Below are 21,539 nucleotides of genomic sequence, written 5' to 3' on the forward strand. Positions count from 1 at the left end.
TATGTACATTCTTTGTAATCCCCAAGTGAAAAATATCTTTAAATTTGATGTTTTATATCGATAAAAAAAAATTAACAAAAATAAATATGAGTCATAAATACAACATTTATTTATTAAACTATATATAAATTTTAAAAGAGTATTATATTTTTATCAATAAATAATTTAATTACTAAATATATAAACAAATTAAACGAACAAAACATTTGGTACACATGTAAAAGTTAGGATATGCTTTTATTTTTATCCTTTTACTAAAATACTTTTTAGTTATTTTGAAAATTCAATAGGAATTGCAATACAATATCATGAATCCCTTAAATGTCCACTAGAGTCAGAACTTTCAATGTTGTTGATTCTGTGTTTTCTTAATTGTCAAAATAAAGAAGGAAGGCACGGGAAGGTTACAATTACGATTCTTAGAAACTTGATTGTATGTGTTTTAAATAAATTGTGTTTAGTGAAAGTTTGATATAAATAAGACTATTAAAGCTCTTTACATGTTTACTTTTGACTTAACCAGTCATTATGTGGGATTCACCATACTTGACTTGTTTGTTTCTGTATATATTTTCATTTCAAATAATCGCAACTAATTCTCGCACATCAAATATTTGGAAATTGGATGTTGAAGAAGGTCAAATTGTTGATGGTACCACACTGTCGCAGGTAAGTCTTTAGTTTTAAACGTTTTATATAATCAGTCTTATATTCAATATTGTATTATAAATCGTCATCAGTCGGACTACATTTCTATTCAAATAAGTTGTTATCCTTGACAGTAAGGGTTTTTATCATAAACATAATCAATAATGTAAATTTATTATTATTATTATTATTATTATTATTATTATAAAAAATTTTAATGGGGACTTCATACTAATGTAAATTTTTGTGTATCCCATTGCAGGACGACTCAGATAAGCCAAAAATAAATGAGAACGACAAAGTATTCAATATAATAACATCAACAGTTTACTATGGTAATACATGGACAAAACATGGCTTTGATATGTTCTGTACTGATTGTCAGATGTATGAACAACAAAGGTAATTTATAAATCATGTTCATAGTTACTTCACTCTTTTAAAACAAGATTAATTATATGGTTATGATCTGATTTTAACTGTCAATTACTTCTATATATATATTAATAGGTCTAATGGTGAAAATGGTGAAGAGACATCAACAGAAACAAATGTCACAGATATAGAAGATGAGTACTTAGACTGTGGCAAATCAGTTAACTTCACCTATTATGACAACTTGGTTGGTGTTGCCCGACGGCATAGACACCCAAATGTACCTGAACCTCAGGTAAATTGCATTAATCAGTAATTTAATTTAATAATATACAAATTATACTATAGTGTGTAATAATGGTATCTTAATAAAATATTTCCTTAAAAGTCGTGATAAACAATCTTATGTCTTTATTTTTCAAACTAGTAATAAAAGATTCCACCTTCAAGTGTTCTAGGGTACTGGAGTTGCTATTCAGATCAGACTATTAAGCCCCCTTGTAGGACTTTGAAATCTGAATATTTAAAAAATTATTAGCTTATATTGTTCTTACATTAAGTAGCCAAATTACTCTTAATAATATCTCTTGCATCATTGTAGGTTGCCCTAATATTTACAAAGAAGAAATCCTATAAAAATGGTGTGACAGAATTAGACATAAATGCTTTAGAAAAGAGGCTCAAGAAAGCCAAAAGAGAGAAACCAAAGTCAGTTCAACTTTACAACCAAATTGGGAACTTCTGGAGAATTAAAGGTGACACAAGACAGTCCATTGAGTGCTTCCGACGGGCACTCGCTGTGTCACCTTATAATGCTGAAGTATGTATACTTAAATTCAATTAACAATAAGTTTATATTTATTGATGATGTTAATTGTTTATGTATTATTAGGTCCTGTTAAATCTCGCCAGAGTACTGTTTACACTTCAGTACTTAGACGATGCGATCTACTTGACGCGTCGCTCGCTAGAAGTACAACCGCCTGACCGCAGTGCTTGGCAACAATACTTCACACTTGGAGAAATTTTCAAAGCATATGGACATTATCAGGTTTGTTGTTTTGATTAAAAGCAGAACAGATGATTACATAACTTGGTTCAACGTTATATGAATGATGTAAATAAAATTCATATTACAGAATACATACTATTTTCAATAGTTATAGATTTCTGTTGCGTATTATTACGTATTTTTAAATGGTTTCCACAAACATGTTTCTAAAAATATATAAAAAAAAACTTAAATCCTATTTCATAAGTTGTAACAAGATTAAATACTATTTATACTCTAAGGTATATTTGTTTGTCTCTTTTATGTACACATTTTTCTTACTAGTACATTATACGGGCATTTTTTTTTTAACAAATTGGTTTAAATAATCCTTAAATCTAATAGGTATGTAGTATAATTCTGTAATTGACGTTTATATAATTTTTTTGGACTCAATATGTACGTCAGCAATTTAAATTTCAAAGCTTATTTAATTATCACTTTAATTTTTTATATCACTCACATTTTTATTTTTTGTATTTCTGTTAACGAGCATTAATAGCGCTTGTTTCAATTATGAAGAACTTGTCAAAATGGTCCCTTGATTTTCGAGTTACGTGCAAGTATTTAACCTACTTCATAGATGAATATAGTCGTTAAAAAATCGGCCTTTTCTTGACTACGCTTAAGAAATAATAAGTAATGTAAAACCTACATAAGGTTTATGTTTAAATGTCCTAAATATAATATTCTAATTGGTTATAGGAGGCAGCTGTACATTTGAAACACGCGCTGGACTTGCGGCCGGACTTCGAGCCCGCGCTTATAGCGCTCAAGGACATTGAGAACATACCGGAGGCTTCGGTTCATGTGTACACCATACTTATTATTGTTTGTCTGGTAAGTTAATAAAAATAATATATAGCGCTCCATGGGGTGAGAACTTAGAACGGAATACACGTGAATTAGTACCACTATAATAGGCACTATTTATAGAATTATTTAAATATACATACATCTGATTTAAAACTGAAATTTTCCCAACGAGATCTGAGTCACACAACTGACAACAAAAATATTATCTTAAAATCAAAAATGTCTATTCAATAAATTTGCGCTTTCCTCAGAAATAAATAATTATAACTTGTAATCATAACAAAAATATAACATAATAATAATAAATTTCCATAATGTTCAGGTGATGGGTGTCCTGCTTGTCATTTTATCATCAGTTGACAGCGGCACAGACGATGAACATAAGACACAAAGACATTTTAACCGGGCGATGGCGATGCGGTCCCTTAGAGGAGTCGTCCCTGGCACCAGACGAAAGAAGTACAACTCATAAACAGAATGGACACCGCCTGAGTTTACGATCTTCAAGTATTTTTAGTTCCTATTTGAGTTTTTTCTTTTTTCAAAATGGCGCCGCGTCCCATAAAACGGTTTTTAAATGCAGTTTGAAATTACATTGGGAAAATGCATTATGCTCAATAGCTCTGGGATAAAGTGAAAATATATCTCAATGAATATAGAAGGGATTGTGATGGAAGAAAAATTTTAACTAATCCGTTTGCTTTCTGTGGTTATTCCCTACCACTATAAATCTGTACCTGCGCTATTTATTTTTCATAGTTTTTTTTTTGTGTTAACATTTTATGGTAAATTGACATGTGAATTAATATTTGTTTGATAATTTGTACTTACTGATCAATGCTCAAGAATTTTTATTAACTTCCTAATAATAATTAATTTCAGTTTAAAAATTACAATATATATTATTGATATAAAATTAGAATTTCAATTGCTGCTCTTATGTTAGGAAAATAAACATATGGGATCACTTCCTTAAAAGTTGTGAAAATATTTGTAAGTAAAAAGAAATTGCCATTTTCAATGTTTTATATTTATTTATCAAAATTATAAAAGCCACTGGTTATCTACCAGTCTCATTTCTTTTTTCTCTTAGTTGTCTATTGGTACAAAAAGATATAGATTAAAAAGCAACTTGTGGAAACTCAACAAATCTGTATAATATCCTTGTACTACGAATGTAAATTTTACAACTGACGTCTGACAGCTTGACTTATGACTTCAACACTTTTAAGTTTAAACACTACATTTCTTATTTTAACAATGAATGCTTTAAACAACATTAGTCCAAATACGATGTGACGATTTGAACAGTTGTACTTCACTTTGAGTTACTGATATCTAAATGTTTATATGTTTATTCTGCTCATTGATTTTGTTGTATATTTTTAAATAATTATAATTACATTTTAAGGTTGTGACCAAATTGTATTTATTACTTGTGATAGATTTTAAACTCAGGCCCACGACGAACGTACAATTAATAGCTTTGTGAGCGTAAATTTGAGTAACTTTTACTTATGTTACTACTATTAGTGTTTATCGCTATTAATATCATTGGCGGGAAACTGATATGATCTAGCACTGTTTCACTAAACTGTAATAAATTTTAATTGACAATAAAATTTGTCGTTCATGATTTCGATGATTTTCATCTAACGCAAGAACATTTCACATTCACAAAACATTGTTTGTAAAAACGAATTCATTGTTAAATTTACGTAGATATATTTTCATTGGTGGTGAAATGTCAATTAAGAACGATCTTAATTATATTGTGTATAAGAGTTCATATTGAATTGTATAACTATAGAATAATATTTTGTAAAAAAAAAGTCTATCAGTCTGTTACAAAAAACATATTTTAATATTGATGAATTGATTTATCTATACATTATTCCATAATTTTAATGAAACAGTGTTAGAATACAGAGGCTAAATGGCTTGTACAAACATAAACACAAAAGTTATGAGACCAAATGGTCTAGCCATGTCTGATATGATCTCTGCTTGTAGTCTTCAACACCTAAGATAGACATATTGTATTCCTCCTAGCAGTTTTATCTGAAATCCCACTTACAATAAGAAAGATGGTTTATATTGTTGTATAAATAAATCTTAAATTTCATTTATTAACTGCTTTAAAGGGATTTACATGAAACAGTTGTGTAGGAAGACAGTGTTACATGTGAGAGTAATTCTGCAAACTAGTCATTCACTTAGACAAGTTGGATTTGTTGGTATGAGTCTGTATGTAATTCATTGTAGTGCATGCAAATAACTTAAGTGTTTGTAGAGTCTAAGGATTTAAAGTTGCAACTTAAATTCTGAGATTGGTAAAAAAAAAATGTACCTGTTTTCAGTGGTTCTTTTGTTAATTTTTGACTATTTATTACTTAATATATGATTGTCCTAGCATCTATATTTGTTTTATTTCCCCATGTAATAGGTCTTGTTGATACAAAAAAGGTAATAAAAATGTTATAAAAAAATAATTAATGTATTTATTTATAAAATGTATACATGTAACTGAAAAGAGTCCGCTTTCCAAAAGCCATCCATTGTACTTCAGAAGCCAAAACATTTGCCAAATATGTAGATTAACATTTGGAATTTAGTGGGTAGTGGACAAACTAGCATCTTACACCTAGATAACCAAAACAAGCAGATTATGATAGCAAGTTAGTCATAATTTATAACCTTTACGTAAATCGCAATTCGGATAAATTAAGCGACGTCGTGGATGCCGAGGCGGAATATGTCGTGCTGAACAAAGAAAGAGTCTCCCAGTGGTTTTAAAACAAATGTTTGCATGTATGGATGTGGAGGGTCCTCGTCACACTGCAAAACAAACAACAATGCAATTATATATAGTATAATGGTCATGAGCAGTGCCAATCACAAACCCTCGATGGACTTGTGACATTTACAAGTGAAAATCATATTATATGACATACATGCAATAAGAAATTAGATGTATAGATTTACTTTAGGTCTTATCGTTTTATATTTAAAAATTGTGATATATGAGGGACACACTAATATAAATTACCATAACTAAAAAACTATTGGGACCATATAAAATGCGACTGGCAGAGAATTAAACAACAATCAAATACTAAAAAAAAAAACAGTTCGTTAAAAATTTATGAATATTTACTACAATATACATAGATTAGTTAGTATCAAAGCAAAATCCAGTTTTCTAAAGAAAATGGAATTTGATAGAAAACATACAAATTATTATTGTGATTATCTTTTTCAGAATAACAAGATCTTGTTAAAAACACAAGCTATTATAAACACAGCACACATTGGAGAAAATTGTGTAAATTATAAATTTAAACAATCATTTTAGTGTGCATATGACAGTATTTGTTGATAACTTATTAATATACAGACAATTTCATAATTTTATTTTATGCTAGAACAATACATTATTGCAATATTAAATTAAATTGATAAGAATCACTGAAATAATAATGGGTTTATAGAATGTGTTCAGATAAAAGAACTCAAAAACACAAAGTATTAATTACATTGTGCATTAAAGCCATGAGCATACACATGCCTACTTAATTACCCTTAAACATCATGAAGAGCCAGTCTGAACATGTCATGTTCAACATAGAATGAGATTCCTATTGGCTTCAACACAAATGTTTGGAAGTATGCATGTGGTTGATCATCATCGGTCTGTGTAAAGCAGTGATATTAAGTTTAAAGTAACTAAAATATTTATTATCTGTATAGTTAATTGTTATAGTAATTTGAGGTAATAATGTAAGAATAAGTTAAGATGGCATGTAACATATATTCAAACTTACCTGCAATCTACCGAGGACATCAATTAAAACACCTCCATCGAACATGGGCTGGGAATCAACTGAGGTTATTAGTCTACCAATCTTTTGAAATGTCAGACTCTGAAATTTATACATAAAATTTGAAGTAAATGTTAATGTCTTAAGTTATTAGTCCTTAATTGAAAAAATATAACAAACAATTAAAGTAACAGAAAGTTTTAGAAATTACAGAAGAAAATACCAAAAAAAAAAACAATAACTTACATTTAGTTTTTCCATTATTTTAACAGCACCTTGTAATTGAACTCCCTCAAAAGTCATAAAAGATGTTTCCTAAAAAAACAATGTATTAGCGATTGGAAACCAAAACACATTAATAATAATGGAAATTTTATTTAAAAATGAATTGAGCCTATTTTCTAATTGAAAATTTCTGTGATTAAAGATAAAATGTGTGGATCATCTGTAGGCGGGAGGATCTATAATAATAACCTAAAAATAATGGTTAATATTAATTTATGCATCCAATCATTTACATATGAAATAGAAATTGTGTATTACGAGAGTGATTAAAATACTCACATTATACATATTAGCTAGATTTGCTCGTTGTGCCGGGTCATCGAACAGAGCATAGTATTGTTGTACAAAACCTTTTCCGATTGCATCGTATTGTGGGTTTAGTGCCATAGATGCCATTGGTATAAATTACTTGGCCCAAATTTCCACAAATCTGATATAATTAACGTAATTATAAAACTGCAGGCCTTTTTGGGGCCTCAAACATACCTTTAACACCGCAAAAATGGCAAACGGTTCTAAGTGTTGCTACGTGTTATGCAAAAATAGGGAATGTTCTTTTGATATTTTTGACTTTTTATATTAATTCCTGATATACTTGTCGGCTTTAGATTTTTATATAAAGCATTTGGACTGAAAATCATACTACAAACAGTACAATTATTTCATTTGTGGTAATTTTAGTTACTTCATCTTATAAGTATATTCAAATTGAAGCATTCGTCATTGTAGCACCTATACAAAATAGACGAGCTTAAATGCACAATGTACATTTTCGGAATTTTAAAATTTGCCAGCTTGTATAAGAGATAAAAATAAATTAAATTAACATTATTATATACAGTTATATTTTTTTCGGTTTAATTTACGACCCCAACGAAAAATACGTTTTCTGTATTACGTGACATTAGTAAAATAAGATATGCGAATTTGACACAATTGAAGCCGAACCATATGTCAAACGATTGAATTTTAGTTGATATTGTGATTTGTATTTACCGTCGCATACTTTTTAACTTTAGTGAAACATAAATCTTTCTGTTTTATATAAGCTACTAAACTTTTCAAAATGTCTCTTGCTGATGAGCTATTGGCTGACTTAGAAGAAAATGATGACGGAGAGCTTGAAGCTATAATTGAGAATAAAACTGCAGATTCTCACGAGTTTGCTGTACCCTTTCCTGTGATACCTAAAGAAGAAGAAATAAAAAATGTATCAATTCGAGAATTGGCTAAATTAAGAGATTCAGATCGGCTTAAACGGGTAAGCAGTTATGATAAAAGTAATAACAACTTATAGTTTTAAATAAGTTCACATATAAAATCGTCAACATTTTAGGTTGTAGCAGAAGTAGAGCAAAATGCGGGTAATAAAAGAAAGAAAATTGAGGTTGTTGGTTTAATGGAATCTGATCCTGAATATCAATTAATAGTTGAAGCTAATAATATAGCAGTTGAAATTGATGGTGAAATTGGTAAGTAATTATTCAAGTACAATCAAAGAGATTTTTGTACATTTTACTTGATGAATATGATTATTTTTTTCTGATATATATATACTTTAACATTATTTTATTGTACTTTATACATATAGAATTTCACATAACAAATTTTTGTTATAGCTACTATTCACAGGTTTGTTCGGGATAAATATCAGAAAAGGTTTCCAGAGCTGGAGTCATTGATTGTAACACCATTAGAATATATCCGTACTGTAAAGGAGTTAGGAAATGACCTTGACAAAGCTAAGAATAATGAGATTCTTCAAAGCTTTCTCACTCAGGCAACTATTATGATAGTGTCCGTCACTGCTTCCACAACACAAGGGTACATTTTTAAATTTCTAAATGAAATAACTGGTTCTGATAAAAATTATTTCCATATAGTCATTGCCGAAAAAACTATTAGATGTGTGATATTAAATAAAAAAAAATGAATTTTAAAATAAACTTAAGATCCCGAATATTTTCCACCGTTTAGTATATTTAATTCAAGATAATGTTATAAAAACCCAAAATTTCATTTGTTTTTGTAGAAAATTATTGTCAGATCATGAACTGAGTGAAATCTTTGAAGCATGTGATATGGCTGCGGAGTTGAACAATTTTAAATCAAATATCTACGAGTATGTTGAGAGCAGGATGACTTTTATAGCTCCAAACATAACAGCTATTGTGGGTAAGACAACTATATAATTATAAAGTATGTTAAAAGTAGATATTATGTATATATAAAATATAAATATATATATAAATATATATATAAACTTATTTAATATTTAGTAAATGTTAGCAACAACCTGCCTCTTTCAAAGTAGATACTTCACTATTAAATTTTAGTGAGCTTCGTAAATATGAATGGAATGTTTGATATAAAAATAATCATAAATAAATCTCAATAAGAAACATAGCTTATAAATAGTATGTTATGATTAATATATACAACAATATTATAATTTTTTTACTTTATATTTTCTAAACTTTTATAGGTGCATCAACAGCAGCGAAAATTCTTGGAGTGGCAGGTGGTCTGTCCAAGCTGTCCAAAATGCCAGCATGCAATGTTCTGCCACTTGGACAGCAAAAGAAGACGCTGTCTGGCTTCTCCCAAGCCGCTTCACTACCTCATACAGGCTTTATATACTTTTCTCAAATAGTACAAGATACAACTCCTGTAAGTTATATATATATATAATACTTCTGAATCAATTACTATGAGTACATTACATATGTTACCTTCATTGGATAAAGTTAATACATAAATTTAAAGTTATGAAATTAAGTTTGTGATAATTTACAAAATGGGCAAGAGAATGTTCTATAAATATGTAACATCTACTCATATAAGAAGTTTGTTTGTCTTTATTACTGTAAAATGTAAGGATAGAAATATTTCAACACTTAAGATTTGTTGCATGCAAAATATGTGTTATATATAAGTCAACGACCTTGCAATTTAATTATACATACTAACAATCTAATTTGTCACCCGTTTAGAAAACTATTCTTATGCTTTACCTTGGCTTGACCGATTTCATAGTTATTTTTAATCATTAGGTTAATAGCTCACACTTATGTACATTCTAAAATGAAATAATCTTAACAAAAATATTTAGTGAAAATTGTGGATTGTCTTAAATTTCATTCTGTTAAAATGTTATAGTCTTGAATAGCCTTTTATTTACTTCTTTTTCTATAGGAATTGAGATACAAAGCAGCTAAGCTTGTATCAACAAAATTAACTCTGGCGGCTAGAGTTGATGCTTGCCATGAAAGTACAGATGGTGCCATTGGTCGGTCATTGAGGGAAGGAATAGAGAAGAAATTAGACAAATTACAGGTAAAATTATACATAAACTGAGTATTATGAAGCACTAATTATTATATAAAATGTAATATATGAGACAAACAAGAGATAAAATCTTCTAAACGAATTGGTTTAGATAAATTTTAAATGATGTTATTTAGTAAGAAAAATAAATTGTAATTATATATTAAATGTCTAAAAATGTTTAACAGGAACCGCCTCCAGTGAAGTTCGTGAAGCCGCTTCCAAAGCCGATTGAACAGAGTAGGAAGAAACGTGGCGGGAAACGTGTGAGGAAGATGAAGGAGCGATACGCCATGACGGAGTTCAGGAAGAACGCCAACAGGCTCAACTTCGCTGACGTGAGTGTACCGTACATTTACATTGTTACAATTTACTGCTGTAAAATAAATAAATGTGTTGAAAATGGCGGCAAAAACGTTTGACGTTTCACTGAAAAGACGTTTCAATATGGCGGTCGACTTAAAATAGCGATTGATGGTTTACTTTTTGTAACATTAATAATGCTATATAACATATTTATACTTATATTAGGAGTATGTAAATGCTATGTTAACACATAGGTTAGGAGTTAGACAGAAGATTACTTCCATAAGCAGTACCTAACTTTTCTGTTTGCAAATTATTTCTTTGTTCTATAACCCTTTAATATTTAAGTACTTAATTAAATAAAAAGCACTCGAAATAATCGAAACGTTAATAAAACAATACATTTTATTATACTGATATGAAAATTCGAAAGTTTCTGAAGACGTATGGTTCTTTGTGACTCTTTCACGTGAAATAATCTGAATTGATTTTAATGAAACTTTTTACTATTGTTGCTTAGGCTCAAGAATAACATAAACGCCATTTTATCTCTTGATTCCGTATAGTTGGCACAGGAACAAATTTTAACAGTTTCATTAAATTTGAAGTCACAGACAATATATGTCGCTGACTGACGGTAAACATATTTGCAACTAAGGCCAGAACACATTATTTATTTGTATCTGAACACAATACTGCAAACTAGACGGACGTAGTCGCGTACTAAAACTAGTTATAAAGATTGATATTAAAGTTTATTTCCGATAAATTTTCTGAAGGAAAGTATTATAATTAACACTTTCATCAAAATGTTATTGATGCTTGAAAATCTAATATGACGGTGATTAATTACGGGGGATCCTCTACAAGCGGAGACTTAGTGCGGATACTATAAACCTATTTCATTATATAATAACATGATATTAGTGGTATATAAAGTTTTATGAACATTTCTATAACACCGGAAGTTACACTTAGAACCCAATAAAAATGTCGCTTCTGAGATATAACCTGTTTTACCAATTATGAACAAAATGTATCTTTGTGGCAATGTCATATTAAGATGACGGTTTGCCGTACAACATTTTTTAAACATCTGTGGTGTATATGTTTATTATATGTAACTAGCTACTGCCCGCTACTTCGCTCGTGTGGTTAATTTTTATTGATTGTGTTAAAAAAATATGGTAACAGTCTACACAGATACTATCAGTTATGTAAGTATGTGTAATTTGATTTTTTACAAAAATACCATGTAAAACTACCCCGTTTCTAGCCATAATCACATGGAATATCGAGTTAAATTACATCCTACATTTTATCCCAATGAATGATCTATATTATCGCAAAAGCTTTATTAAAATCAATTCAATAGTTTTCGCGTGAAAGAGTAAGAAACCTCTACACGTCCATCCATCCATACAAATTAAAAATTAAATAAATAAAATAACTTATTAAATATCGTGTAACAGATGAAGTTAGATAAGTGGTGTGGTATAATTACTACAAAATGCATTAGGCAAATGAAAGGCTCCGATAACGACAATCCCATTACACTTGGTGAAAGCTAATTCAAATTGAAACAAGTAAGTGATGTCCAATATAACTAAGGCGGCGACATATGAAAAATTTTCATATCATTTATTATGTATATCTCATTTCTAAACGCTATTAATATTTATTATATAATATACCAATGAGGTGTTGATACTATTTATTGTATAACATTTTTTTTTAATTTTATTGGTAAGTTGTGAATGTATACACTGCCTTATGCAGGGAAATATAAGTAAATCATAAGTAATATGGTGGGCAGTTTGTGTTGCGGTAACATTATCGTTTCCCGAATCGTAAGATGGTAAACATATGTGTAAAATTATAATGTACATGTATAATAGTAATGTGTGATTGAAAATTAAAAACACGCTTACCAAAAGTTTTCATAACAACACTACATACGGAACGTTTCCGATTTTTCATTCATAAATCTTGCACGTTATAGTGTATACGTATGTTATTTACAAGCATAGAGTTATATTTTTACTTCAGTTTTTTTTGTATTGACTTATTTTAATTTGAATTAGAATAGCTTTTATTCGAAGTGTACTGTATTACGATTCGTGATACTGTTAATAAAATTCTTTTACACTTATGATAAGAAAAAAACTATCTACTCATAATGACTTCATCAATAATTGTAATGTGAGGCTAGCAACGTAATAAATTCATGCAACATACGTAAACTTATTCATGGAATAATTAGTGCGCAATATTTATTTAACAAACTGGAATGCAAAATACGGTAATAATTACCGATATCTTGCGTTTTCTAGGAATCCTGAAACGTGACGTCACGCTTAGCGAGCCGCGGCAGATGCGCTGAATTTCAAATACTATAGATTTTTATTTTAATTTTTCAAATAGACCGTAAACATCTGTTGGAGCGTTAACGACAATGGCCCGTTGAATAATGCCAACACTAAATATACATACTCATTTCGTTTTAAAACTGCATACTGAAGATCTGTGACACTTTTGGAAAGCATAACATTGTTTCCTTAAAAATGCGTTGGCCTTCAAATGTTTGTTTACAATTCAAAACGCTATTGTGCTGTGGAGGTAATTTAGAACTGGTCTACTGAACAATGTTAGCGATGTAACAAGGGAATATATTAAATGGATGTCTTAACAATTTGCTTAAGTGGGTTATTCTTGACCTGTTGGCTGATATTAACCGATCGCGCAGACATGTTATTTGTTGACTGCTATATAATTTATATGTACGCGGTATATGTACCGATAATTAGTTTGTTTTCTTCATATATAAAGAATTCCTATTGACCTAGATTCTGGTCCTTTCTTGTTCTTATAATAGGGGAATTGCACGAAGCTCTATACCTTCTCGCGCGTTTTACAGTTTTCATATTCGGAATGTTTATTTTATATTGAAATGGAGTTGATTAATGTAAATATGGAATGAAAAATTCAGTTACATGAGCTGGATTCAAATATGCAACCTCCGGAATATCGGTTTCCTTGCTTTGATTTCCAACTAATAAATCTATCTACTCGAATCAATTTCAATTAAAATTCTAGTACAAGTATTATCCCAACATTGTTTGAATGTTAAAAACAACTGTACGAATTATTACACAGATCGAAGACGACGCTTATCAAGAAGACCTGGGGTACACTCGTGGTACGATCGGGAAATCTAGAACGGGTCGCGTCCGCCTGCCTCAAATAGACGAGAAGACCAAAGTTCGCATCAGCAAAACCTTGCAAAAGAACCTGCAAAAACAAAACCAGCAGTACGGCGGGGCTACGAGTATAAGAAGACAAGTGTCAGGAACGGCCTCCTCGGTGGCCTTCACGCCTTTGCAGGTGAGTAATTGACTTGTAACCCAACTAACCTGTAACTCGATACCAAAACACTAACCGTGACTTATTACGCTGCGTTCTCATCACGCTTAAGATGCGTCCAGACTGATGCACAGAAAACAAAATGTATAAGGTCTGAAGTCTTACATTCATTTCTTGATTCAGCAGTCTTACTTTTTACGGTCATAATATCCTATTATCTCACTTATTTTGTTTTATTTGTAATAATGTGGCGTTTTCTAATTTGCAAATGAAAATGAGAACAAAATCATAATGTTTTTAGGATAATATATTTGGGATACTACATTTATAAATCTTAGTGGTGTTTAACTGCGTTCATAGTTAGGTTGCTCTCAGACATTCAGGATAATTTTTTCGTCACAGGAAACTACACTATGAGGTGAATGTAAGAAAACTAACATTTCTTTCTTTAATAGACTCGTTACACAATCCTCAATAGTTGAACGATTTGACGATCAATAGCATATAAAAAATCTTATTAGTTCGCGAATTTGTTTGTCAGTAATGTTTAAAATAGTTAAAAAAATAGATTTTTTGTGGAAATTATCTTTTAGTGCTTTTTATATGTCACGAGATTTTCAATTGTTTTTTGTCAATATGTAGGTAGTTACATTGTCATTATAGTAATAAAAATTTTATCACAGCTAAAATTATTTTTAATGTTATCACAATTCTCATTTGCATATATTTCTATATTAAGAATAATTTTTACTAATTACACCGTCAACATATTTTTTATTTGATGTCAAAATAGGTCATCCAATTTAAATCGGCCGTTATAATAAACGAAAGTTGGTTAATGTTTAAACTATGATTACCATAATGACACTAAAACATGATATGCTTTGAATAATGTAGCCGTTGCTGTGACCTTTTGTCTGAAATTAAAATATATTATGATATAACGTTATCTTAAAAGCCGTGTACGAAATCGACACGATAACACAATAAAGCAGTACGTTTATCGATACAGCATGAAATGTTTGCAGACTCGAGACAAATATGGCAACTCCCGCCATTTAAACGTTAATGGCGGCAAAGCCACAATTTATATTGCCTGTGTTAAAAATATCGTCAACTAAGGTTTTCCTGAGACTTCGTTTTCATGACATATTTGAAATTGTCTTCTTAGAGGAACAAAAATTTGTGAATAAAAAGTGGCTATGGTATTCGGCAGGCGTAAATACTTCACATAGTGGTTTTCGTGTGAAATAGTTGTAAACATCGACATATAAATCCAATGATAAAAATTTTAGTTATTATAATAATGGTATTATACTGTTTATAAATATATATATTAAATCTTTGATACTTACAATTAATACCTAATACAATAAGAACAAATACCTCTAAAAAGTCAAATGACAAACGTAGAACTATCGTTACAATCTGTGCCTATTTACACACTACGAGTACCATTGTAGTCGCAGAGTAATGAGCATTATCTCACGTCTGAATCTGCATGTGTTTTGCACAGACGCCTTGCCGCGTTTTTTATTTGCCGCAATCGCGCTAGAAAATTTATAGTCGTACTGGTCTGGTTGAATGAAGATGCCATTAAAGATGCATAAAAAGTAAATATACAGACACGATACGGAGTAACGTGATCGAGAGATATGAAATGGATGTTTTAATTTTCGTCACAACAGCACAGTCGTATGTTTTAGTTGAGTGTTAAGTTACTTGCTTTATCGATTGTTACCGCCATTAACGAAGTCTCAATTTAAATGTTAAATTGAACAATTAAATTCTTTTAGAATAATGGTATTTAGCGATTAAATCATTATATTAACCTAAAACTATTTAATTTCAATGAACAGTCAAGGTCTTTGTGTGACGAAAATATTGTAGAGCAGTTGAACATTTTCCAAAATAATTTTGTTCAGAAATTCCGCATTATAGTTTGTATGCCTAGAACTTATATGAATAGCGGACTGCGTCATTATTGTCTATCGGCCGTCAATCTAGCCCTTGAGCGCCTCTTAAGATGCATCTACCGGATGAAATATGTTCCTTTGTGATAGGTTCTAACAGTGCTAAGTGTGTTTAAGTGGTATCATTTATAAATCATTATAAAATGAAAAAAACTAAGTCCAAGGTAATAGAGGATTTTTATATTTCGCTATTATTATTTTTTTTTTTATATAAGTTCAAAAGTGGTACAACCAATATAATGATGCTAATTCCTATCACCTTTCGTGTCTACAATTCACAAATAATTATCGCTTTTCCTTCACTTCGATGCCGAATAAAGCATAAATATAAATAAATTTAAATTGCAAACAAAATATAAGAATGGTACGCGAGAAAATAATGCAATAATTGCCGATAATTGCTGTTATTACGTAAACTTACGGCGCTATTTTTTTTTAATGTTTATGAATCGAATTCAAAAAGGTTATTTATTTGTTGAAAAATTTTTCATCTGTTTTAGATTAGCCTAGATTGGGAATTGTTTACGTCAATATTTTTTGCATTATCTGCTTTTTAAATGCATGTATGTATACTACTTGAAGGTCTTGAACGATGAAGACAAAAATTCTGAACACTGAATTTTTTTTTTAGAAAATCAGTATTTGCTCATAGAATTTCTCAAAAAGTATGCTAGATACTTGATAATTATGTCAAGTAAGACTTAGTATGGAATGAAGAAATTAATAGTCTATAAGATATAACGACGCTTTCTTGTGATCGGCTGTATCGTTAGTACCATCGCTATTAGAGCAGACGTATTTCAAGTTTATTTGGAAAGTAGAAATCTGCTATAACTCTACTTATTACTTCATTGTAATATGTTTTACGCGATTCTTAGAAAGTACTCTTTCTTCTCTTTTTATTAAAACACGACCAAAGATAAGAATTAAAATGGATTCTTTGGACATGAATGCGTTTAAATATGTGAATAATTGTGTAAATTTTTAATTTCTTATTTCGAAAACGTCGGTATCAGAATAAAAATAAAATATGTGTATATCAATACATTAAATTTATCGTGATCGAAGAATGTCATACGTATACTTCAGAATAAACTAATGTTACATTTTGCATAATATTCTAATGTAGTGTGTGTTCGTTTTTACTTTATTAAAACTATTAAAGATTATTCGTCTAATATTACTTAAAATAGAATATTGTTTATATTTTAATATTTTTAAAATATTGTTTCAATTCCAACGAGCACTCTTTCTGTTATAGCGGTCCATTATAATTTTATGACACGTTTGTGTTAATTATATTTTACTGCTAGCGTCTTTAGCAAGTCCATAGCTAGCAAGCAAGCATTTCAAGCTAGCAATCAGTAAAATAATGAATCAAATATGAACTCGTTACCGAAACTAATAAAACGGCGAATAAGACGAACCTCGGTTGAATTCTGTGTTTTTTTGTAGGATTGTATAAATATTTTAATAGTCGAACAAATTAAGTTCAATATATTTAAAATTTTGCATCAGTTTATATACATACCTATGTCGTTAATAAATCATTACGTCAATCTTATGGTCTTAAGACAATAATTGCCTACTGATTTGACAATTACTTTTATATTTATGAAGGTATTGTTTTAAAACTCCGTAATATTTTCTATATCTTAAGATTATCTGCTGTTTATCTGCTATTAACATTAATAGTTAGTGTTTTTATTTACAAAATTCATTTCTCAAAATTATATCACACAGACACAGCTAATGTCGAGAATGCTAAGTTTTGGGTAATTTTAAGAGTGAACTTTCCCTCGTTTTTGTTAGTTATTTTCAACGGCAGTAAAATATTAATCACCTAATATAAATCTAAGAAATCTTTGACATTAAATTTGTATGCGGTGGAATTCACTTTGGTAATTTTCTGCTATAAAATTTGCATTCATCGTCATAATGCTGTGGACATTAACAAGTTGCATGAAGGTGGGCGAGAAAATAGCCTATTTGTGTTTCAGAACATCTGGTTAGTACTTTCACCATTGGCCAAGGTATTTGTGCTATGGAAATGACGCCCTTTCCTATATCGTTAAATGCTGACATTCTATTATATGTAGCTATAAGTTGGAATGAGTTGTATGCAAATGTACCTCGATATCGTTTTCAAGTTACATTGGACGAGATAGAAGCTGTATTGTAATTAATTCTATTGTCCGTGCTTTCTATTCCATCCGAAATTATGCTTAATGTAAATCGTTGTATTGTTTCTTTGATGCTATTGAATTATAAATGTAACTTGTGTTGAAAGTATTTTGATATCTTCCGCACTCTATCCTCTTTGACATGTAACAATTTCTTTTTAAAATCACCTTCATTCATCAATAGCTATCGTATCTTTTGTTTCTCGTGATGCCACCAGTTTTGTAATATGAATGCACGTCAATGAGTTTTATTTGTGCGATTTAATGTATTGGTTATATAAAATATAATAATTAAATTACTTTCATTAAGATCAGTAACTGAACTCCGCTCTCTATCTAGCCTTCATAGACCTGTATCTCCTTAATAGTATTATTACATCTCAGTTCCTCATACCAGCGGTATTCAATTCTACTGTTCGGCTAAACGAGGCATTTAAAGTTTAATCGGCCGAAGAGGGCAGAGGCTGTCATGCCTTTGCCCGCGACCATTCCCTATTCCCAATCCACAATAGCTTCGAACAGGATGAGTTGGCGGATGTTGGCTTAGTTGGTAAATAAGTTGCAATCGGTATGTTACTTATTACAGCTAATAGGTCGTCATGATCCTACCTCGTTAGAGCCAACGTTGGTCATAGAATGTGTCGAGTTGCAACCACCGTTAGGAAGATAGCAATCAGCGAAAGATTGTGCGCTTGCAACGCCGCGGGACATAAAATACCCTCAGCAATTTATGCATAATGTTTATTTGTTTACATGACATTCGAGAAAATTATAAAATCAAACATTGACTTAAGATAATCCTAGTTTCATTTACAAAACGAGTGTTTAGTATTAATATAGAACTGAAATGTTTTATTTGTTGTTATATTAATGATTCATCGTGATTAAAAAAAAATCAAGTCATCCTTCTAAATCTAAACTCAGTGACAAGCATTGTGTCCGTTTTTTCTTCCGTCTAGAGCAAATGGTCGTTGAACCTGTCCCTAAGTTATTCATTGAATTTTTAACTTTACTAAATATATATGCCAACATAATGATTATGTATTATTTTTAGTATGTAGACATGCTTAATAGATTTCCCAACATAATTTGTCTACACGTTTTATCTGATAAATTAAATTAGTTCAATGACAAAGGCATTAAGCAATCAATGTACCATGTTGAATCAATGTACCAGATAGGCGTGTTGAAAAAATTAAATTTATTACATATTATATATTAATATTAATAAAACAAAGCTTCAAAATAATCAAAAATAATATCATCCGTCATGTTTTGATCGCGTGTTAGGTAAAGTTTCTGTATGATTTGTAAACACGCTACTAAAGTGCCAGGTGCAACAATCATCTACCAACGAGTACTTTTACGATTTAATGAAAAGTCATTTGGTGCCGTTGCCTTACTTATCTACTTGTGTATGACGGAGCTGAAACATACAGTAATCATGGATCGGAGTTATTATCGTAAAGAATGGCGTTGCAAGCTATGTGTGATGTTGCAATGTTACTGATTCGATCACTAATCTCTCTTTTCATACAAAAAAATAATGGGTTGATGCCTAATGTGCAAGATTTAAATTATTAGCGAAGCAATTTTTTTTATATGTATATTGTATACTATATGAGGTTTCAGTTACAATATGAATCGTACTCTCAAATTAAAAGTTAACGCATTAGGTACATCTCTTTTTTATTGTTACTATTAATTAATAATTATTATTTATAGTGGTTGGATACCGTTAAGTTTAAACTAAATTTTATCGGTATTTAGTAGGTAATATGCTCGCTACAGTCAATTGATTGCGTCTCGTAAGTTGGACTGGATCTCGTCGCAGAAGATCAGCATAAACCAATAGTTATATAATATTGTGATTTGATTTAAACTACTCAAAACCTTTGAATCTTTCATTTAAAACTACTCGAACTTCAACTAAGGTGAATTACCTATATATAAAATAATGGCACTTAGTATCATTCAAGCGGTCAGAGCCATTATTACTACAAGTTGATGGTTGTAGCTCTTAAATAAAATATATACTAAACTATGTATGTTCTCAATTCTCAAATATATTATGCAACTAATATACATATGATTGTAAAAAAAATGACTTGGTACATTATTTGTATTCCATATGAAAGGTTTACGACGGCTCAATTTTTATATCACATTTTAAATTTTTAATATATATATATATATATATACTTTTTTAGTATATTTGCTATAGAATTTACAAAAAAATTGAGTTCACTATAGATGAATTTTTTTACATTTTTTTGTTGCAGGGTCTCGAGATAGTGAATCCTCAGGCCGCTGAGACGAGAGTGAATGAAGCGAACGCGAAATACTTTTCAAATACCTCTGGATTCCTATCGGTTGGAAAGACTTAAAAGTAATTATAGTTTATAAAAGACCTTTGATCGCTAAATGGTTTCGTGAGTGAAGTTGAATATAATGCAGACCAAACAGTTACATAAGTCTAAAGCGTGGCTAATGCAGCGTTTATGTCTTGGTTGTCTTCAATGATGCGAATTAAATAAATTGAAAACCATTTATGCCTTTTATTGTCCATTTTCATTAGGAACACATTTAATTTAATTGCGTGGGATTGTTTAGATTTAGTGCAGATATGGTAGAAATCGTTGCTGTATCTTGTGTACGCTAACATATGTTAATTATTGTTTAACACCATCCCAAATATCATTAAACGAATAATATGTATTTTGACAAGTTTATAGCTTTCAAAGAAGAGAAAAATGTTTAGAAAAATTATACGTTATAAACCTAATAAAACAGTATCCTTTCATTGTAGATGATAATGTTATATTAAAGATTTTATTATATCGATGAAGATTCTTGGAAGAGATATTTGATTTTGCTCGGACGTGTTAATTTGTCTGGTGCGAGCGCTTTAACAAGAAATATGAGCCGGCATGCCCTATTTACCACGTGACTACGTGTCATTGCCAATATGGTTGCTAGAATGAAGAGCAAAATTATTTCGCATGTATTTTAAGTTATCTATTATATATATCACAATCGTAAACCCAAATCTATTAAATTACGTACCGTCTTACAGATGCATGATTATCTGTGTTACTGTAGTTCAAGGACGACGCTTTAAAAAGAACGCGAATAACTTAATTATAACTTGATTAATCTCGACTTTCACCACTTTTACACATAACTTGCGTAATGACGGGTGAGGAGATCTTTGGATGCCATTAGTAAATATTAAAGAGTTGTATATTTTAATACGTACAGAAGATGTTCAGAAGCAGATAAGACTGTAAAAGGTTTTTAATTAATTTTATGTGTTAATATCTCGTTCTCTTGCCGCTTTCTGCTTTGCGAACCGCTAAGGCAACGTCTTATTAATTAATGCCATGCTTTA

General features: G+C 30.2%; 3 protein-coding genes across 5 annotated transcripts; 2 read left to right on the forward strand and 1 right to left on the reverse strand.

Annotated features, from left to right (window-relative positions):
- Positions 1-351: 351 nt before the first annotated feature.
- On the forward strand, positions 352-5,307 carry LOC116767373 (uncharacterized). Its single transcript, XM_032657660.2, has 7 exons — positions 352-669; positions 911-1,050; positions 1,159-1,318; positions 1,625-1,843; positions 1,916-2,074; positions 2,780-2,914; positions 3,213-5,307. The coding sequence occupies exons 1-7, from the start codon at positions 529-531 to the stop codon at positions 3,360-3,362; spliced, it is 1,104 nt and encodes a 367-aa protein (XP_032513551.1). The 5' UTR covers positions 352-528; the 3' UTR covers positions 3,363-5,307.
- LOC116767374 (probable nuclear transport factor 2) lies at positions 4,732-7,542 on the reverse strand. Of its 3 annotated transcripts, XM_032657663.2 has the most exons (5): positions 7,276-7,542; positions 6,958-7,026; positions 6,715-6,813; positions 6,471-6,583; positions 5,369-5,728 (listed from the first exon to the last, which is right to left on the reverse strand). In XM_032657663.2, the coding sequence occupies exons 1-4, from the start codon at positions 7,390-7,392 to the stop codon at positions 6,473-6,475; spliced, it is 396 nt and encodes a 131-aa protein (XP_032513554.1). In that variant the 5' UTR covers positions 7,393-7,542; the 3' UTR covers positions 5,369-5,728; positions 6,471-6,472. The 3 variants fall into 3 exon arrangements, with proteins under 3 accessions (XP_061383416.1, XP_032513554.1, XP_032513553.1); XM_061527432.1 differs by lacking the exons at positions 5,369-5,728; positions 6,471-6,583 and adding an exon at positions 4,732-4,951; XM_032657662.2 differs by lacking the exon at positions 6,471-6,583 and having other exon boundaries at positions 7,276-7,536.
- Positions 7,543-7,947: 405 nt separating this feature from the next.
- LOC116767541 (U4/U6 small nuclear ribonucleoprotein Prp31) lies at positions 7,948-20,696 on the forward strand. The gene is made up of 9 exons (XM_032657911.2): positions 7,948-8,257; positions 8,333-8,468; positions 8,616-8,820; positions 9,029-9,171; positions 9,482-9,666; positions 10,192-10,332; positions 10,512-10,661; positions 13,786-14,013; positions 20,431-20,696. The coding sequence occupies exons 1-9, from the start codon at positions 8,063-8,065 to the stop codon at positions 20,533-20,535; spliced, it is 1,488 nt and encodes a 495-aa protein (XP_032513802.1). The 5' UTR covers positions 7,948-8,062; the 3' UTR covers positions 20,536-20,696.
- Positions 20,697-21,539: the final 843 nt, after the last annotated feature.

The sequence above is a fragment of the Danaus plexippus genome (assembly GCF_018135715.1).
Source record: "Danaus plexippus chromosome 9 unlocalized genomic scaffold, MEX_DaPlex mxdp_26, whole genome shotgun sequence".
Lineage (NCBI taxonomy): Eukaryota > Metazoa > Arthropoda > Insecta > Lepidoptera > Nymphalidae > Danaus > Danaus plexippus.